The 22,627-nt window shown below is 36.8% G+C and overlaps 1 protein-coding gene across 4 annotated transcripts in view; it reads right to left on the reverse strand.

The window, feature by feature from the left end:
* The window catches only part of STXBP5L (syntaxin binding protein 5 like), a 475,147-nt gene that overhangs the window by 407,353 nt on the left and 45,167 nt on the right, over window positions 1-22,627 (reverse strand). For all 4 annotated transcript variants that reach the window (XM_033211089.1, XM_033211087.1, XM_033211090.1 and 1 more), the window contains exon 3: window positions 20,338-20,435. In XM_033211089.1, coding sequence (XP_033066980.1) covers window positions 20,338-20,435 — 98 coding nt within the window. The remainder of the gene's footprint in view (window positions 1-20,337; window positions 20,436-22,627) is intronic.

A 22,627-nucleotide genomic window follows, 5' to 3' on the forward strand; every position in this document is an offset into this window, starting at 1 on the left:
TACGCATCCAAGAAACGTATCTTAAAATTATAAAAGCTATATACAACAAATCCACAGCCAACATCATACTCAATGAGGTAGAGTTGAAAGCATTCCCCCTAACAACTGGAAAAGATAAGAATGCCAGTTTCCAGGACTCCTATTCAACACAGTACTGGAAGTCCCAGCTACAGCTACAGCAACCAAAAAAGAGAAAGAAACAAGAAGCATGCAAATTGGAAAAGAGAAAGTCAAATTATCTGTGTTCACTGATGATATATTCTTATATCTACAAAACCATAAATACTCCTCCAAAAAACTCCTAGATTTGATAGATGAATTCAGTAAAGTTTCAGAATACAAAAATCATTGTATAAAAATCAAAACCATTTATATACACCAATAACGATCAAGCTGAGAAGCAAATCAAGAATTCAATTGCATTTGCAACAGCTAGAAAAATTTATATCTAGAAATACATTTAACCAAGGAGGTGAAAGATCTCTACAAGGAGAACTACAAAACACCAATGAAAGAAATCATAGATGACACAAATAATGGAAAAACACCCATGATCATAGATTGGAAGAATCAATAGCATTAAAATGATCATACTGCCCAAATCAATGTACATATTCAATGCAATTCCTACCAAATTATCAATGCCAACACCATTCTCCACAGAATAAGAATAATTGTAAAATTCATATAAACCAAAAGAGTCCCAATAGCCAAAGAAATTCTAAGCAAAAAGAATAAAGCTAGAGACATCACATTCCCTGTTTGTCACAGTAGGTCACAGCACTAACCACAACAGCAAAGTCATGGAATCAACCTAACTGTTCATCAATGAATGATATGAAGGGTTAGTTAAAAAACTGTCATATACGTGTGTGTGTGAACATATGTGTGCGTGTGCACGTGTATATCATAGTAGTATATTATACTAGTATTCCATGGTACATACATATATATATATATATACACACATACATATATACACATATATAAAATGTGATATATATACACACATATATGCATGTGTACATATATGTATTATTCCATGATGCTTATATACGTGTGTACATAGATGCATGTATATGTGTGTGTGTATGTATGTATGTGCCATGGAATACTATTCAGCCATAAAAAGAATAAAGTTGTGTATTTTGCAGCAATATGGATGGAACTGGAGGCCATTATCCTAAGATGTGAAATGACTCAGAAATAGAAAGAAATAGAAAGTCAAAAACCATGTGTTCTCACTAACTATATGTTTAGTAGAAGCTAAACAGTGTGTACACATAGACATACAGAGTTGAATACTAAACATTAGAGGCTCCAAAAGGTGGGATGGAGTTAAGGAGTTGGGTGGGGGGGGCGGGGCAAAGGATAAAATAGTACCTACTGAGTACAATATAAACCATTTGGGTGATGGGTACAAAATCCTCAATTTCTCTACTACCCAATATATCCATGTAACAAAATTGCACTTGAAAAATCTACAAAAAATTTTTAAATAAAGAAATAAAATTGTAAAAGCAACTGACTGGTACCATAAGGCTTTACAGAACACAATCTGCAGGAAGGTCCAAATTTCTAACTAGATTTTTCCCAATGCCCAGGTGCTCAACCTGGAACCTCCCTCCTACAGAGAAAACTAAAATGTCAGAATTAAGTCCTACTTTCTGCTTAAGTTGTCCCCAGACTGGGAAACAATGGCAGGACAACAATATAGTTCTAGGGCAATGTCTAACATCTGGTGCTTACTGTAAGTGTTCCCAGTCCAGGAAACAACAGGGCAGGGTTTTAATTCCAGAGCAGCATTTAAGTTCTGTTGTTCACTGTAAGTCTTCCACAAACCAGGCAACAATGGAAGAGGAATGAGTGAGTTCCAGTGAATTGTTTTAGTTCTAGTGCTCAATATAAGCTCCCTCTAGAATGGAAAGAAACAGCAGGCCACTGCTCAGGAGACAAGAAGGAAAAGATCTGGAAAGCATATGTAAAAAAAATAATAATAATAATGGATAAAAATTCTAAAATCTAGAGAAAGAAGACACCATCCAGGTACAGGAAGTTCAGGGGCCACCAATCAAATTCAACCCAAAGGAGAAATCTCCAAGGCATATCATAATCAGTGAAATGAAAAGATAGGATACTCAAAGCAACAAAAGAAAAGAAACATCACATTGGACAGCATCCTGAATACAGATTGCAGCAGATTTCTCAGCAGAAATCCTGCAGTCCAGATGATAATGGGATGTTATATTGAAAGAGAAGGGAAAAAACTGCCATCCAAGAATACTGTGCCCAGCAAAGGTATCATTTAAACACATTCAAAGACTCCCAAACAAACAAAAGCTGAGAGAATTCGTCAAAACATGATCTGTCTTACAAGAAATACTAAAAGCTGTTCAATCTAAAATAAATGGACACTAGTGTATAATATGAAAACACTTGAAGGTGTAAAACTCACTGATAAAAGAAAAAAAAAGACTAATTCAGAATACTCTAAAACTGTAATTTGAATAAGCCATTTATATCTTGAATGTGAAGGCTAAAAGACAAAAACCTAATAAAATCAATAATTACTACAATAACTGGTTAGGAACAGATAAAACAAAAAGATGTAAACTGAAACACCAATAAATTAAATTATTCGGGGGGTGGTGTTAAAAGATAGACTTTGGTTTTGTTATAATACTTTTCTTCTCTATGCAGTAAAAGTTAAGTCACAATCAGTTTTAAATGATCTGAATTTTTGTAAGCCTCATGGTAACCACAATGCAAAAACCTATAAATAATAGACTAAAAATAAGTAGCACAAAATCAAAACATACTACCAGAGAAATTCTCTTAACCACAAAGGAAAACAGTAACAGAGGAAAACAGAAAGTATCTACAAAACAAACAGAAAACAAGTAATAAAATGTCAACAGAAAATAATCCTGAAGGTAAATGGACAAAAGTCTTCAATTAAAAGAGTGCAAGCCACATGTAGAAAAATAAAACTGGATCTCCATCTCTCACTTTACACAAAAATCAACTCAATGTAGATAAAAGACTTAAATATAAGACCTCAAACCATAAAAATTCTACAAGATAACATTGGAAAAACTCTTCAGGACATTGACTTAGGCAAGAATTCATGCCTAAGACCCCAAAAGCAAATGCAACAAAACCAAAAATAAATAAATAGGACCTAATTAAACTAAAAAGCTTCTGTACAGCAAAAGAAATAATCAGCAAACAGACAACCCACCTAGTGAAAGAAAATCTTCACAAACTATCCATCCAACAAAGGACTAGTATCCAGAATCTACAAGGAACTCAAACAAATTAACAAGAAAAAAACAAATAATCCCATCAAAAAATGAGCAAAGGACATGAATAAATAATTCTCAGAAAAGATATACAAACAACCAACAAACATGTGAAAAAACACTCAACATCACTAATTATCAGGGAAATGCAAATTAAAACCATGATGAGATTACACCTTACTCCTGCAAGCATGGCTATAATTTAAAAGTCAAAAAAAAAAAAAAAATAGATGTTGGCATGGATGTGGTAAAAAGGGAACACTTTTACACTGCTGATAGGAATGTAAATTAGTACAAACACTATGGAAAACAGTATAGATGTTCTTTAAAGAACTACAAGTAAAACTACCATTTAATCTAGCAATCCCACTACTGAGTATCTACCCAAAGGAAAATAAGTCATTATATGAAAAAGATGCAGGCACACACATGTTTATGGTGGCACAATTCACAATTGCAAAGATATGGAACCAATCTAAGTGTCCATCAACCAACAAGTGGATAAAGAAAAAATGGTATACATACACCATGGAATGCTACTCAGCCATAAAAGGAATGACATAATGTCTTCTCCAAGAACTTAAATGGAGCTGGAGGCTATTATTCTAAGTGAAGTAACTCAGGAATGAAAAATCAAATATCATATGTTTTAAGTGAGAGCTAAGCTATGAGGATGCAAAGGCATAAGAGTTATATAATGGACTTTGGAGACTCAGAATGGGGTAGGGATAGACTATATATTGAGTATAGTATACAATGCTCAGGTAACAGGTGCACTAAAACATCAGAAATCACCACTAAAGAACTTATCTATGTAACCAGAAACAATCTGTACCCCCAAAGCTATTGAAATTTATTTTAAAAATTAAAGTGCAGAGTGGCTGAATGCATTTTTAAAAGACCCAACTATATACTGTCTACAAGAAAATCAATTTACCCCTACAGATATGCACAAACTGAAAGTGAAGGGGTGAATAAGATATTACATGCAAATGGAAGCCAACATAGAGCAGGAGTGGCTATACTTATATCAGATAAAATAAACTTTAGTCAAGAATGATAAAAAAAAAAAGATACAGAAGGCCATTATATGATGATGAAGGGGTTAATACAATAACAGGATATTACAATTATAAATATATATGCACTCAACACTAGAGCACCCAAATAAATAAGACAAATATTAACCAACCTAAAGAGAGAGATTGACTGTGACACAATAACAGTAGAAAACCTCAGCACTCCACTTTCAGCATTAGACAGATCATCTGAACAGAAAATCAAATAAGAAACATCAGAGTTAAACGGCACTCTTGACCAAATGGACCAAACAGACATTTATAGAACATTCCATCCAACAGCTGCAGAATACACATTTTTCTCAACAGCACATGCAGCATTCTCTGGGACAGACCATATGTAAGGTCACGAAACAAATCTTAATACATTTTTAGAAGTCAAAATCATTAAAAAACTTTTTTGACCATAATGGGATAAAATTAGAAATAAACCACAGAAGGAACATCAGAAACTTATAAAATCATAATTATTAAGCAACATATTCCTAAACAATGAATGGTTTAATGAAGAAATTTAAAAGAAAATTGAAAATTTTCTTGAGACCAATTAAAATGGAAACACAACATACTAAAACCTATGAAATATAGCAAAAGCAGTTCTAAGAGGAAAGTTGTTTATAGCGATAAAAAGCCTACATCATAAAAATTAGAAAATTATATCATAACACTGCACCTCAAGAAATGGAAAGCAAAAACAATTCAAAACCAACATTAGTAGAAGGAAAGAAATAATAAACATTAGAGTTTAAAGATATAAAATTGAGACCAAAAAAACAAATATCAACAAAATGAAAATCAATTTTTTGAAAAAATAAATGAAATTGAAAACCTTTAGCTAGAGTAAGAACAAAGGAAAGAAGACCTAAAAAACCAGCCCAGGCTTGCTAGGCCAAGCAGCTTAGCACTACTCTAGAAAATCGCAGAACTGAAGATGGCTGAATAGGAATACCTCCAGTCTGCAGCTCCCAGCATAATCGACATAGAAGATGGGTGATTTTTACATTTCCAACTGAGGTACCTGGTTCGTCTCATTGGGACTGGTTGGACAGTGGTGCAGCCCACGGAGGGCAAGATGAAGCAGGGTGGGGTGTCGCCTCACCCAGGAAGCACAAGGTGTCAGGGGATTTCCCTTTCCTAGCCAAGGGAAGCTGTGACAGATGTGACAAACTACCTGGAAAAACAAGACACTCCCCGCCCAAATACTGCACTTTTCCCAAGGTCTTACCAACCGGCAGACAAGGTGATTCTCTCCCGTGCCTGGCTCAATGGGTCCCACGCCCACTGAGCCTTGCTCACTGCTAGCACAGCAGTCTGAGGTTGATCTATGAGGCTGCAGCCTGACTGGGGGAGGGGCATCCACCATTGCTGAAGCTTGAGTAGGTAAACAAAGTGACCAGGAAGCTACAACTGGGTGGAGCCCACCACAGCTCAACAAGGCCTACTGCTTCAAGAATCCAACTCTGTGAGCAGGGCATAGCTGAACAAAAGGCAGCAGACAACTTCTGCAGACTTAAGTGTCCCTGTCTGATAGCTCTGAAGAGAGGAGTCTTTCTCACAGCATGGTGTTTGAGCTCTGAGAATGGACACACTGCCTCCTCAAGTGGGTTCCTGACCCCTGTTGTAGCCTAACTGGGAGACACCTCCCAGTAGGGACCGACAGACACCTCATATAGGCGGCTGCCCCTCTGGGACGAAGCTTCCAGAGGAAGGATCAGGCAGCAATATTTGCTCTTCTGCAACATTTGCTGTTCTGCAGCACCCACCGGTGACACCCAGTCTAACAGGGTCTGGAGTGGAAATCCAGTAAACTCCAACAGAGCTGCAGCTGAGGGACCTGACTGTTGAAAGGAAAACTAACAAACAGAAAAGAATAGCATCAACATTAATAAAAAGGTTATCTACGCCAAAACCCCATCTGTAGGTCACCAACATCAAATACCAAAGGTAGATAAAATCACAAAGATGGGGAGAAAACAGAGCAGAAAAACTGAAAATTCTAAAAATCAGAGTGCCACTTCTCCTCCAAAGGATCGCAGCTCCTCGCCAGCAATGGAACAAAGCTGGACGGACAATGACTTTGATAAGTTGACAGAAGTAGGCTTCAGAAGGTCAGTAATAACAAACTTCTCCGAGCTAAAGGAGAATGTTCGAACCCATTGCAAGGAAGCTAAAAACCTTGACAAAAGATTAGGTGAATGGCTAACTAGAATCAACAGTGTATAGAAGACCTTAAATGACCTGATGGAGCTGAAAACCATGGCATGAGAACTTCATAACACATGCACAAGCTTCAATAGCTGATTCGATCAAGTGGAAGAAAGGGTATCAGTGATTGAAGATCAAATTAATGAAATAAAGTGACAGGAGAAGTTTAGAGAAAAAAAGAGTAAAAAGAAACAAACAAAGCCTCCAAGAAATATGGGACTATGTGAAAAGACCAAACCTACGTTTGATTGGTGTACCTGAAAGTGATGGGGAGAATGGAACCAAGTTGGAAAACACTCTTCAGGTTATTATCCAGGAGATTTTCCCCAACCGAGCAAGACAGGCCAACATTCAATTTCAGGAAATAAAGAGAACACCACAAAGAAAGTCATCGAGAAGACAGCAACCCCAAGATTCATAATTGTCAGATTCAATAAGATGAAATGAAGGAAAAAATGTTAAGGGCAGCCAGAGAGAAAAGTCGAGTTACCCACAAAGGGTAGCCCATCAGACTAACAGTAGATCTCTTGACAGAAACCCTACAAGCCAGAAGACAGTGGGGGCCAATATTCAACATTTTTAGAGAAAAGAATTTTCAATGCAGAATTTCATATCCAGCCAAATTCAGCTTCATAAATGATGGAGAATTAAAATCCTTTACAGACAAGCAAATGCTCGGATATTTTGTCACCACCAGGCCTGCCTTGCAAGAGCTCCTGAAGGAAGCACTAAACATGGAAAGAAACAACCAGTACCAGCCACTGCAAAAACATGCCAAATTGTAAAGACCATCGAAGCTATGAAGAAACTGCATCAATTAATGGGCAAAATAACCAGTGAACATCATAATGACAGGATCAAATTCACACATAACAATATTAACCTTAAATGTAAATGGGCTAAATGCCCAATTAAAAGACCAGACTGGCAAATTGGATAAAGAATCAAGACCCATCAGTATTCAGGAGACCCATCTCACGTGCAGAGACACACATAGGCTCAAAATAAAGGGATGGAAGAAGATCTACCAAGCAAATGGAAAACAAAAAAAAAGCAGGGGTTGCAATTCTAGTCTCTGATAAAACAGACTTTAAACTAACAAAGATCAAAAGAAACAAAGAAGGCCATTATATAAAGGTAAAGGGATCAATTCAACAAGAAGGCCTAACTATCCTAATATCCTAATATCCTAACTATATGAACCCAATATAGGAGCACCCAGATTCATAAAGCAAGTCCTTAGAGACCTACAAAGAGACTTATACTGCCACACAACAATAATGGGAGACTTTAACAACCCACTGTCAATATTAGACAGATCAATGAGACAGAAGGTTAACAAGGATCCTCAGGACCTGAACTCAGCTCTGCAACAAGCAGACCAAATAAACATCTACAGAACTCTCCACCCAAAATTAACAACATACATACTTGTCAGCACCACATCAAACTTATTCCAAAATTGACCACATAATTGGACCTAAAGAACTCCTCAGCAAACGTAAAAGAACAGAAATCACAACAAACTGTCTCTCAGACCACAGTGCAATCAAATTAGAACTCAGGATTAAGAAACTCACTGAAATCCATACAACTACATGGAAGTGAACAACTTGCTCCTAAATGACTACTGGGTAAATAACGAAATGAAGGCAGAAATGAAAGTGTTCTTTGAAACCAATGAGAACAAAGACACAATGTACCAGAATCTCTGGAACACATTTAAAGCAATGTGTAGAGGAAATTTATAGCACTAAATGCCCACAACAGAAAGCAGGAAAGATCTAAAATCGACACCCTAACATCACACTTAAAATAACTAGAGAAGCAAGAGCAAAGAAATTCAAAAGCTAGCAGAAGGCAAGAAATAACTAAGATCAGAGCAGAACTGAAAGAGATAGAGACACAAAAAAAACCTTCAAAAAATCAAGGAACCCAGGAACTGGTTTTTTGAAAAGATCAACAAAATTGATAGACCACTAGCAAGACTAATAAAGAATAAAAGAAAGAAGAATCAAATAGATGCAATAACACATGATAAAGGGGATATCACCCCCGATCCCACAGAAATACAAACTACCATCAGAGAATAAACACCTCTACGCAAATAAACTAGAAAATCTAGAAGAAATGGATAAATTCCTGGACACATACCCCCTCCCAAGACTAAACCAGGAAGAAGTTGAATCTCTGAATAGACCAATAACAGGCTCTGAAATTGAGGCAATAATTTATAGCCTACCAACCAAAAAAAAGTCCAGGACCAGATGAATTCACAACTGAATTCTACCAGAGGTACACAGAGGAGCTGGTACCATTCCTTCTGAAACTATTCCAATTAATAGAAAAAGAGGGAATCCTCCCTAACTCATTTTATGAGGCTAGCATCATACTGATATCAAAGCCTGGTAGAGACACAACAAAAAAAGAGAATTTTAGACCAATATTCCTGATGAACATTGATGCAAAAATCCTCAGTAAAATACTGGCAAACCTAATCCAGTAGCACATCAAAAAGCCTATTCCCCCACAATCAAGTCGGCTTCATCCCTGGGATGCAAGGCTGGTTCAACATACACAAATCAGTAAACATAATCCATCACACAAACAGAACCAACGACAAAAACCACATGATTATCTCAATAATGCAGAAAAGGCCTTTGACATAATTCAACACCCTTTCATGCTAAAAACTCTCAATAAACTAGATATTGATGGAACATATCTCAAAATAATAAGAGCTATTTATGACAAACCCACAGCCAATATCATACTGAATGGGCAAAAACTGGAAGCATTTCCTTTGAAAACCAGTACAAGACAAAGGTGCCCACTCTCACCACTCCTATTCAACAAGTGTTGAAAGTTCTAGCTAGGGCAATCAGACAAGAGAAAGAAATAAAGGGTATTCAATTAGGAAATGAGGAAGTCGAATTGTCCCTGTTTGCAGATGACATAATTGTATATTTAGAAAACCCCATTGCCTCAGCCCAAAATCTCCTTAAGCTCATAAGCAACTTCAGCAAAGTCTCAGGATACAAAATAAATCTACAAAAATCAAAAGCATTCCTATACACCATTAACAGACAAACAGAGTGCCAAATCATGAGTGAACTGCCTTTCACAATTGCTACAAAGAGGATAAAATACCTAGGAATGCAACTAATAAGGGATGTGAAGGACCTCTTCAAGGAAAACTACCAGCCACTGCTCAACAAAATAAAAGAGGACACAAACAAATGGAAGAATATTCCATGCTCATGGATAGGAAGAATCAATAACATGAAAATGGCCATACTGCCCAAAGTAATTTATAGATTCAATGCCATCCCCATCAAGCTACCAATGACTTTCTTGATGGAATTGGAAAACACTACTTTAAAGTTCATATAGAATCAAAAATGAGCCCACATTGCCAAGAAAATCCTAAGCAAAAAGAACAAAGCTGAAGGCATCAGGCTACCTGACTTCAAACTATACTATAAGGCTACAGTAACCGAAACAGCATAGTACCAGTACTAAAACTGATAGATAGATCAGTGGAACAGCACAGAGGCCTCAGAAATAACACCACACATCTACAACCATCTGATCTTTGACAAACCTGACAAAAATAAGAAATGGGGAAAGGATTCCCTGTGTAACAAATGGTGCTGGGAAGACTGGCTAGCCATATGTAGAAAGCTGAAACTGGATCCCTTCCTTACACCTTATACAAAAATTAATTCAAGATGGATTAAAGATTTAAAATGTTAAACATGAAACCATAAAAACTCCAGAAGAAAACCTAGGCAATACCATTCAGGACATAGGCGTGGGCAAGGACTTCATGACTGAAACACCAAAAGCAATGGCAACAAAAGCCAAAATAGACAAATGGGATCTCATTAAACTAAAGAGCTTCTGCATAGCAAAAGAAACTACCATCAGAGTGAACAGGCAACCTACAGAATGGGAGAAAATTTTTGCAATCTACCTATCTCACAAAGGGCTAATATCCAGAATCTACAAAGAACTCAAACAAATTTACAAGAAAAAAACAAATAACCCCATCAAAAAGTGGGCAAAGGATATGAACAGACATTTCTCAAAAGAAGACATCTACGTAGCCAACAGACATGAAAAAATGTTCATCATCTCTGGTCATCAGAGAAATGCAAATCAAAACCACAATGAGATACCATCTCATACCAGTTAGAATGGCAATCATTAAAAAGTTGGTAAACAACAGATGCTGGAGAGGATGTGGAGAAATAGGAACACTTTTACACTGTTGGTGGGAGTGTAAACTAGTTCAACCATTGTGGAAGACAGTGTGGCAATTCCTCAAGGATCTAGAACTAGAATTACCATTTGACCCAGCAATCTCATTACTGGGTATAGGCCCAAGGGATTATAAATCATGCTACTATAAAGACACATGCCCACATATGTTTATTGTGGCACTATTCACAATAGCAAAGACTTGGAACCAACCCAAACATCTATCAATGATAGACTGCATTAAGAAAATGTGGCTCATATATACCATGGAATACTATGCAGCCATAAAAAAGGATGGGTTCATGTCCTTTGCAGGGACATGGATGAAGCTGGAAACCATCATTCTCAGCAAACTATCACAAGGACAGAAAACCAAACACTGCATGTTCTCACTCATATGTGGGAATTGCATAATGAGATCACAAGGACACAGGGTGAGGAACATCACACACCATGGCCTGTCGGGGAGTGGGACTAGGGGAGGGATAGCATTAGGAGAAATACCTAATGTAAATGATGAGTTGATGGGTGCAGCTACCAACACGGCACATGTATACCTAGGTATCAAATCTGCACATTGTGTGCATATACCCTAGAACTTAAAGTATAATTTAAAAAAAAAAAAGAAAAAAAAGGAAGACTAGGGCAGAGCCTCCAATTGACCTTAGTGAACCAAAAGATTTATCATGGCAACAACAACAACAAAAAAATTTCATAAAATGAAAAACTGAAAAAGAGATACTATATCTCATACCACAGAAATACAAAGGCTCATTAGAAACTATTAGGAACAACTATACACCAACAAATTTTAAAACTTCAAAGAAATTGATAAATTTCTAGACATATACAACCTACCAAGATTGAAATATGAAGAATTAGAAACCCTGAACAGACCAATAATGAGTAATATGATTTAAGCAGTAATTAAAAAAAAAAATCTTTCCTGGGGGCAGAGCAAGATGGCCGAATAGGAACAGTTCCAGTCTCCAACTCCCAGCGCGAGCGACACAAAAGACCGGTGATTTCTGCATTTTCAACTGAGACTCCACCTCTGGGGACAGCCCACAGCTGAAGACCAACAGGGGAAGCAGCGGGGGCCTGTGCAGACGTGAACGACTCTATCTGACAGGTTTGGGGAGAGCCGTGGATCTCCCAACGCGGAGGTTGAGATCTGAGAACGGACAGACTGCCTGCTCAGGTGGGTCCCTGCCCCCTGAGTAGCCTAGCTGGGAGACATCCCTCACTAGGGGCAGTCTGACACCCCACACCACACAGGGTGGAGTACACCCCTGAGAGGAAGCTTCCAAAGGAAGAATCAGACAGGTACATTTGCTGTTCAGCAATATTCTATCTTCTGCAACCTCTGCTGCTGATACCCAGGCAAACAGGGTCGGGAGTGGACCTCAAGCAATCTCCAACAGACCTATAGCTGAGGGTCCTGAATGTCAGAAGGAAAACTATCAAACAGGAAGGACACCTATACCAAAACACCATCAGTACGTCACCATCATCAAAGACCAGAGGCAGATAAAACCACAAAGATGGGGAAAAAGCAGGGCAGAAAAGCTGGAAATTCAGAAAATAAGAGCGCATCTCCCCCTGCAAAGGAGCGCAGCCCATCGCCAGCAACCGATCAAAGCTGGTCAGAGAATGACTTTGACGAGATGAGAGAAGAAGGCTTCAGTCCATCAAACTTCTCAGAGCTAAAGGAGGAATTACGTACCCAGCGCAAAGAAACTAAAAATCTTGAAAAAAGAGTGGAAGAATTGAAAGTTAGACTAATTAATGCAGAGAAGGTCATAAACGAAATGGCAGAGATGAAAACCATGACACGAGAAATACGTGACAAATGCACAAGCTTCAGTAACCGACTCGATCAACTGGAAGAAAGAGTATCAGCGATTGAGGATCAAATGAATGAAATGAAGTGCGAAGAGAAACCAAAAGAAAAAAGAAGAAAAAGAAATGAACAAAGCCTGCAAGAAGTATGGGATTATGTAAAAAGACCAAATCTACGTCTGATTGGGGTGCGTGAAAGTGAGGGGGAAAATGGAACCAAGTTGGAAAACACTCTTCAGGATATCATCCAGGAGAACTTCCCCAACGTAGTAGGGCAGGACAACATTCAAATTCAGGAAATACAGAGAATGCCACAACGATACTCCTCCAGAAGAGAAACTCCAAGACACATAATTGCCAGATTCACCAAAGTTGAAATGAAGGAAAAAATCTTAAGGGCAGCCAGAGAGAAAGGTCGGGTTACCCACAAAGGGAAGCCCATCAGACTAACAGCAGATCTCTCGGCAGAAACTCTACAAGCCAGAAGAGAGTGGGGGCCAATATTCAACGTTCTTAAAGAAAAGAACTTTAAACCCAGAATTTCATATCCAGCCAAACTAAGTTTCATAAGTGAAGGAGAAATATAATCCTTTACAGATAAGCAAATGCTTAGAGATTTTGTCACCACCAGGCCTGCCTTACAAGAGACCCTGAAGGAAGCCCTAAACATGGAAAGGAACAACCGCTACCAGCCATTGCAAAAACATGCCAAAATGTAAAGACCGTCGAGGCTAGGAAGAAACTGCATCAACTAACGAGCAAAATAACCAGTTAATATCATAATGGCAGGATCAAGTTCACACATAACAATATTAACCTTAAATGTTAATGGACTAAATGCTCCAATGAAAAGACACGGACTGGCAAACTGGATAAAGAGTCAAGACCCATCAGTCTGCTATATTCAGGAGACCCATCTCACATGCAGAGACATACATAGGCTCAAAATAAAGGGATGGAGGAAGATCTACCAAGCAAATGGAGAACAAAAAAAAGCAGGGGTTGCAATCCTAGTCTCTGATAAAACAGACTCTAAACCATCAAAGATCAAAAGAGACAAAGAAGGCCATTACATAATGGTAAAGGGATCAATTCAACAGGAAGAGCTAACTATCCTAAATATATATGCACCCAATACAGGAGCACCCAGATTCATAAAGCAAGTCCTTAGAGACTTACAAAGAGACTTAGACTCCCATACAATAATAATGGGAGACTTCAATACCCCACTGTCAACATTAGACAGATCAACGAGACAGAAAGTTAACAAGGATATCCAGGAATTGAACTCATCTCTGCACCAAGCGGACCTAATAGACATCTATAGAACTCTCCACCCCAAATCAACAGAATATACATTCTTCTCAGCACCACATTGCAATTATTCCAAAATTGACCACATAATTGGAAGTAAAGCACTCCTCAGCAAATGTACAAGAACAGAAATTATAACAAACTGTCTCTCAGACCACAGTGCAATCAAACTAGAACTCAGGACTAAGAAACTCAATCAAAACCGCTCAACTACATGGAAACTGAACAACCTGCTCCTGAATGACTACTGGCTACATAACGAAATGAAGGCAGAAATAAAGATGTTCGTTGAAACCAATGAGAACAAAGATACAACATACCAGAATCTCTGGGACACATTTAAAGCAGTGTGTAGAGGGAAATTTATAGCACTAAATGCCCACAAGAGAAAGCAGGAGAGATCTAAAATTGACACTCTAACATCACAATTAAAAGAACTAGAGAGGCAAGAGCAAACACATTCAAAAGCTAGCAGAAGGCAAGAAATAACTAAGATCAGAGCAGAACTGAAGGAGATAGAGACACAAAAAACCCTCCAAAAAATCAATGAATCCAGGAGTTGTTTTTTGAAAAGATCAACAAAATGACAGACCACTAGCAAGACTAATAAAGAAGAAAAGAGAGAGGAATCAAATAGACGCAATAAAAAATGATAAGGGGATATCACCACCAACCCCACAGAAATACAAACTACCATCAGAGAATACTATAAACGCCTCTACGCAAATCAACTAGAAAATCTAGAAGAAATGGATAATTCCTGGACACTTACACTCTCCCAAGACTAAACTAGGAAGAAGTTGAATTCCTGAATAGACCAATAGCAGGCTCTGAAATTGAGGCAACATTTAATAGCCTACCCACCAAAAAAAGTCTAGGACCAGATGGATTCACAGCTGCATTCTACCAGAGGTACAAGGAGGAGCTGGTACCATTCCTTCTGAAACTATTCCAATCAATAGAAAAAGAGGGAATCCTCCCTAACTCATTTTATGAGGCCAACATCATGCTGATACCAAAGCCTGGCAGAGACACAACAAAAAAGAGAATTTTAGACCAATATCCCTGATGAACATCGACGCAAAAATCCTCAATAAAATACTGGCAAACCGGATTCAGCAGCACATCAAAAAGCTTATCCACCATGATCAAGTGGGCTTCATCCCTGGGATGCAAGGCTGGTTCAAGATTCGCAAATCAATAAACGTAATCCAGCATATAAACAGAACCAAAGACAAAACCACATGATTATCTCAATAGATGCAGAAAAGGCTTTTGACAAAATTCAACAGCCCTTCATGCTAAAAACTCTCAATAAATTCGGTATTGATGGAACGTACCTCAAAATAATAAGAGCTATTTATGACAAACCCACACCGAATATCATACTGAATGGGCAAAAACTGGAAAAATTCCCTTTGAAAACTGGCACAAGACAGAGATGCCCTCTCTCACCACTCCTATTCAACATAGTGTTGGAAGTTCTGGCTAGGGCAATCAGGCAAGAGAAAGAAATCAAGGGTATTCAGTTAGGAAAAGAAGAAGTCAAATTGTCCCTGTTTGCAGATGACATGATTGTCTATTTAGAAAACCCCATCGTCTCAGCCCAGAATCTCCTTAAGCTGATAAGCAACTTCAGCAAAGTCTCAGGATACAAAATTAATGTGCAAAAATCACAAGCATTCTTATACACCAGTAACAGACAAGCAGAGAGCCAAATCAGGAAAGAACTTCCATTCACAATGGCTTCAAAGAGAATAAAATACCTAGGAATCCAACTTACAAGGGATGTAAAGGACCTCTTCAAGGAGAACTACAAACCACTGCTCAGTGAAATCAAAGAGGACACAAACAAATGGAAGAATATACCATGCTCATGGATAGGAAGAATCAATATCGTGAAAATGGCCATACTGCCCAAGGTTATTTATAGATTCATTGCCATCCCCATCAAGCTACCAATGAGTTTCTTCACAGAATTGGAAAAAACGGCTTTAAAGTTCATATGGAACCAAAAAAGAGCCCGCATTGCCAAGACAATCCTAAGTCAAAAGGACAAAGCTGGAGGCGTCACGCTACCTGACTTCAAACTATACTACAAGGCTACAGTAACGAAAACAGCATGATACTGGTACCAAAACAGAGATATAGACCAATGGAACAGAACAGAGTCCTCAGAAATAATACCACACATCTACAGCCATCTGATCTTTGACAAACCTGAGAGAAACAAGAAATGGGGAAAGGATTCCCTATTTAATAAATGGTGCTGGGAAAATTGGCTAGCCACAAGTAGAAAGCTGAAACTGGATCCTTTCTTTACTCCTTATACGAAAATTAATTCAAGATGGATTAGAGACTTAAATGTTAGACCTAATACCATAAAAACCCTAGAAGATAATCTAGGTAGTACCATTCAGGACATAGGCATGGGCAAGGACTTCACGTCTAAAACACCAAAAGCAACGGCAGCAAAAGCCAAAATTGACAAATGGGATCTCATTAAACTAAAGAGCTTCTGCACAGCAAAAGAAACTACCATCAGAGTGAACAGGCAACCTATAGAATGGGAAAAAATTTTTGCAACCTACTCATCTGACAAAGGGCTAATATCCAGAATCTACAAAGAACTCAAACAAATATACAAGAAAAAAACAAACAACCCCATCAAAAAGTGGGCAAAGGATATGAACAGACATTTCTCAAAAGAAGACATTCATACAGCCAACAGACACATGAAAAATGCTCGTCATCACTCGCCATCAGAGAAATGCAAATCAAAACCACAATGAGATACCATCTCACACCAGTTAGATTGGCAATCATTAAGAAGTCAGGAAACAATAGGTGTTGGAGAGGATGTGGAGAAATAGGAACACTTTTACACTGTTGGTGGGATTGTAAACTAGTTCAACCATTATGGAAAACAGTATGGCAATTCCTCAAGGATCTAGAACTAAATGTACCATATGACCCAGCCATCCCACTACTGGGTATATACCCAAAGGATTATAAATTATTCTACTACAAAGACACATGCACACGTATGTTTATTGCGGCACTATTCACAATAGCAAACACTTGGAATCAACCCAAATGTCCATCTGTGACAGACTGGATTAAGAAAATGTGGCACATATACACCATGGAATACTATGCAGCCATTAAAAAGGATGAGTTTGCGTCCTTTGTAGGGACATGGATGCAGCTGGAAACCATCATTCTTAGCAAACTATCACAAGAACAGAAAACCAAATACCGCGTGTTCTCACTCATAGGTGGGAACTGAACAATGAGATCACTTGGACTCGGAAGGGGAACATCACACACTGGGGCCTATCATGGGGAGGGGGGAGGAGGGAGGGATTGCATTGGGGAGTTATATGATATAAATGATGAATTGATGGGTGCTGATGAATTGATGGGTGCAGCACACCAACATGGTATAAGTATACATATGTAACAAACCTGCACGTTATGCACATGTACCCTAGAACTTAAAGTATAATAATAAATAAATAAATAAATAAATAAATAAATAAAAAATAAGACAGTCAAAATGACTATTTCCTAAATATTGTGAGTGTATGAAATGTGAAATTAAAGCAAAAACTGGAGACTTTTAATGTTGTATTTCTTCAATTTGAAATGTTTTGTGGATTATGAAATAAAAATAAATTGATGTCAAAAAAAAAAATCTTTCAAAAAAAGAAAAACCCAAGACCTGATAGTATCATGGCTGAATTAATAAACATTTAAAGAACTAATACCTCTTCTACTCAAACTCCTAAGAAAAAAATTGAAAAGCGGGGAATACTTTCAAACTCATTCTATGAGGCCAGTATTATCTTAATACCAAACAAAAAAGAACACTACAAGCCAATATCCCTGATAAACCTACATGCAAAAATCCTCAACAAAATACTCACAAATCAATTTCAATAAGACAACATATTTTTAAAAAATCATTTATCATTATCAAGTGGGAATCATCTCAGAAATTTATGAATGGTTCAACATACACAAATCAATAAACATGATATATCACAGTAACATAATCAAGAACAAAAACTATCTAAATATTCCAATAAGTGCTGAAAAATCATCTAATTTCAAGTTTCACACTATCTGGTTTCCAATCTACAAAGCTACAGTAAGTAAAAACAGTGTAGTAGTAACATAGAAACATACCTATAGATCAGTGGAATAGAATAGAGAGCCCACAAACAAACCCTAAAATGTACGATCAAATAATTTTTGACAAGAGTGCCAGGACCATTCAATGGAGAAGACAGCCTTGTCAACAAATGGTGCTGGGAAAATGGGATATCCAAATGCCAAATAGTGAGATTAGATTCTTTTACTATACACAAAAATTCACTCAAAAATTGATAAAAGGCTTAAATGTAAAACGTAAAACTATAAAACTCTTAGAAGAAAACAGGGTAAAAACTTCATTCCACTGGATTTGGTAAAGATTTCTTACATATGACCCCAAAGCACAGGCAACAAAAGAAAAAAATAGCCAACTTGAACTTCATTAAAATTTAAAATATTTGGATCAAAGGGCAATTACTATTGGTGAAAATGTAAACTAGTAGAGCTGCTATGGGAAACAGAATGGCAGTTCCTCAAAAAATTAAAAATACAATTATCATATGATCCAGCAATTCTCCTTCTGGATATATACCCAAAAGAACTAAAAGCAAGGTCTCAAAGAGATATTTGTATACCTATGTTCATAGCAATATTATTCATAATAGCTAAAACATGGAAAAAAACCAAATGTCCATAAATTAATGAACAGATATCAAAATATGAAATATACATACAATGAAATATTATTCAGTCTTAAAAAGGAAGTTCTCACATAGGCTACAACATGGATAAATGTTGAGGACATCATGCTGAATGAAATAAGTCAATCCCAAAAAAGAATAATACTGTATGCTTTCACTTATATAAGTTACCTAGAGTAGTAAAAATTATAGAAACAGAAAAAAGAATGGTGGTTTCCAGGGGCTAGAGGAAGAGGAATATGGAGAATTATAATTTAATGGGTATAGAATTTCAGTTTTACAAAGTGAAAGAGTTACAGAAAAGGACAGTGATGATGGTTGCATATTATAAATTTATTTAATAACACTGAATGGTACACTAAAAAAATTAAAACTAAAATATCCAATTATCACATGACCCTTCAGTTGTACTCCTGTGCATTTACACCAGAGAAATAAAAACTTAGGGTCACACAAAAATATGTACACGGATGATCATAGCTGTTTAGTAAGAATAGCCAAAAACCGGAAACAAGTCAAATTTCCTGGAACAGGTGAATGGCTACACTGTGATACATCTAAACCATGGAATATTATCCAATTCAGTATAAAGGAATAAACTATTGATATATGCAACAATATGAATGAATGTTCAGAGAGTTATACTGAATGAAAATGGCCAATCACCAAAAATTATAAACTGTATGATTCTATTTATATAACATTTTTGAAGTGGCAAAATTATTGAAATGAAAAACAAAGTAGTGGTTGTTAGGGGTCAAGGATGGGGTTGGAGGGACAAGGTGTGACTATAAAAGAGCAATGTGAAGAATCCTTGTGGTGACAGAAATGTTTAGTATCTTGATTGTATAATGTCAATATCCTGATTGTGATATTACACTATAGTTTTCTAAGATATTATAATTGGAGCAAAGTAGGTGAAAGAATATGAATATCTCTGTATTATTTCTTATAACTACATGTGCATCTACAATTATCCCAAAATAAAAAGTTTAATTTTAAAAAACAGGATGATACTAAAGTAGAATTTGGGAGGAAATTTATAGTTCTATAGGCACATATTAGAAGAGAAGAAAGTTCTCAAATTAATTACCTAGTTCCACTTTAAAAACTAGAGAAAGAAGATCAAATTAAACCCAAGGTAATCAAAAGCAAAGAAATTTAAATGATCAAAGCAGAATTCAATGAAATCGAATATAGAAACACAATAAAGAAGAGCAACGCAACCAAAAGTTGATTCTTTGTAAGAATCATGAGAATCAATAAAATTGATAAACTTCTAGGCAGATGGATAAGAAAAAAAGAGAAGATACAAATTACAAATAACAGGAGTTAAAGAAGAGACATCAATACTGATCTCAAAGACATTAAAAATATGCCAATAAATTTGAAAGTGTAGATTTTTCACAATAGTTACTCATTTCTTAGAAAATAATAAAGTTCATTTGGTCATAAATATTTCTCTTACCTGAATATTTAAAGAAATGTAATTGGCATTAATGTGGCAAATAATGAACCAAAAATTAAGGATACATTCGTATAGCACCTGTTCTCGTCCCAATAGCCAAGATTTTCTGAACTGGATCAAAGGCTAATGCTGTGGGCTGATGAGGAAAACCATGCCGAACTGTCTGAAAGAGAGTAAATAATACAAATAAGTCTCCAGGGAAATAAAAATTGCAATCACAAGATACCATTATACAGCCACCAGAATGTCTAAAATTAGTTAAAAGGAAAAAAAAGCTACCACCAAACATTAACACAGATATGGAGTAACCTAAACTCATACATTGTTGATGGGAGTGTAAAATAATACAAACACTTTTTTAAAATGTCTTGCAGTTTCTTATAAAACTAAACATACATCTGTCTTACAATCTAGCAATTCCACTCCTATGTGTATACTCAGGAAAATTAATAGTATATGTTCATAAAATGATTTGTATAAGTAAGACACTACCAGCTGTATTCAAAACAGTAAAAATCTGGAAACAGCCCAGGTGTCCAACAAGAGAATCAAAAAACAAACTGTGATATGATATAATCATACAATGGAATACTACTCAACAATTAAAAGATACAAACTACTGATAGATGCAACAACATAAATGATTCTCAAAAACACTATGCTAAGAAGCCATACACAAAAAGTTCTTCAAGAGTTATTGATTGGAAAGGAATATGAAGAAACTTTTTTGAGTAAAGATGTAATATTCTGTATTTTCATAGCAGTTTGAATTACACAAGCATATACATTAGTTAAAATTCATAAAATGGTACAATAAAATTTGTGATTTCTCTGCATATAAATTATACCTCAAAAAATGTTAAGGAATTATTAGAAACAAATATTAAAATCTATTTAATGCTATGTATACTGAGGTGTTAAAGGGTAAAGTATACTGACATCTGCAACTTGAAAATGCATCCACAAAATAATATAGATAAAAGGGTGGACAGATGGATGGATAGATACATGATAAGTGAATATAGCAAAATAACTGTCAAATATTAGTGGTAAGAATATACATATGAGTGAGTGTTCACAATATAATTCTTTCAACTTTTCTTTCTGTTCCTGCCTTATACATCTAATAAATGGCATGTATAAAAAAACCTACATCATAAAAATTAGTGAAAGAATCAATGTTTTCCTTCTAAGGTTAGGAATTAAACAAGTATTTCCACTCTATTCACTTCTATTCAATATTGTACTGAAGGTTCTATCCAGAGCAATTAGAAAAGAAAAAGAAATAAGACACATCCAGATAGGAAAACAAGAACTAAATCTACCTGCAGGGAACACAGTTTTGTATAAATGCAATCCCAAGAAATACACTAAAAAATTATTAGAACTAATAAAGGAGCTCTGCAAGTTAAGGTTACAAAACTAATGTAAAAAAGTCAATTGTGGGCTAGGCACAGTGGCCCATGTCTGTAATGTCAGCACTTTAGGAGGTCAAAGCAGGAGGATTGCTTGAGTCCAGGAGTTCAAAACCAACCTGGGCAATATTACAAGACCCCATATCTACAAAAATAAAAATAAAAAAGAGAGAGAGAGAGAAATTCACCAGGCATGATGGCGCACACCTGCAGTCCCAGCTACTCGGGAGGCTAAGGCAGAAGGATCACTTGAGCTCAGGAGGCTGAAGCTGCAGTGAGCCATGATCATGCCACTACGCCCCAGCCTGAACAATAGAACAAGACCCCATCTCAAAAAAAAAAAGTCAATTGTGAGATCTTTCAAGGCTCTTGGAGCTACTGGCAACAAATTACTGTATAATTTTCCACTGCTGCTTATTTATAATGAATTTTCCCCACTACAAGTTTATATTTCACATCATGTTTGTTCAATGGTCTTTAAGTGAATCTATTTCAAAGCATGTCCATTAGATCCATTTTTTGTTAGAACAATGCCTGACAATTGCTTAGAAACTATATGGAAAATGGGCTGGGTGCAGTGGCTTACAACTGTAATCCTAGCACTTTGGGAGGTCAAGGTAGGTGGATCACTTGAGCCCAGGAGTTCGATACCACCCTGGGCAATATAGTGAGACCTTGCCTCTATTAAAAAAAAAAAAAATAGATGGGCATGGTGGTGCACGCCTATGGTCCCAGATACTCTGGAGGCTGAGGTGGGAGGATCACTTGAGCCCAGGAGGTTGAGGCTGCAGTAAGCCATGATCACACCACTGTACTCCAGCCTGGGTGACAGAGTGAAAAAGAAGCTATATGGAAAGAATTTTAAAAATTATTCACACCTTTATTCATTGACCAAGGATATTGTTTATTGATAAGGGCACAGGGTACTTTATATAGTTGC

This window comes from Trachypithecus francoisi, unplaced genomic scaffold (assembly GCF_009764315.1).
Source record: "Trachypithecus francoisi isolate TF-2019V2 unplaced genomic scaffold, Tfra_2.0 Lachesis_group0, whole genome shotgun sequence".
NCBI classification, from domain to species: domain Eukaryota; kingdom Metazoa; phylum Chordata; class Mammalia; order Primates; family Cercopithecidae; genus Trachypithecus; species Trachypithecus francoisi.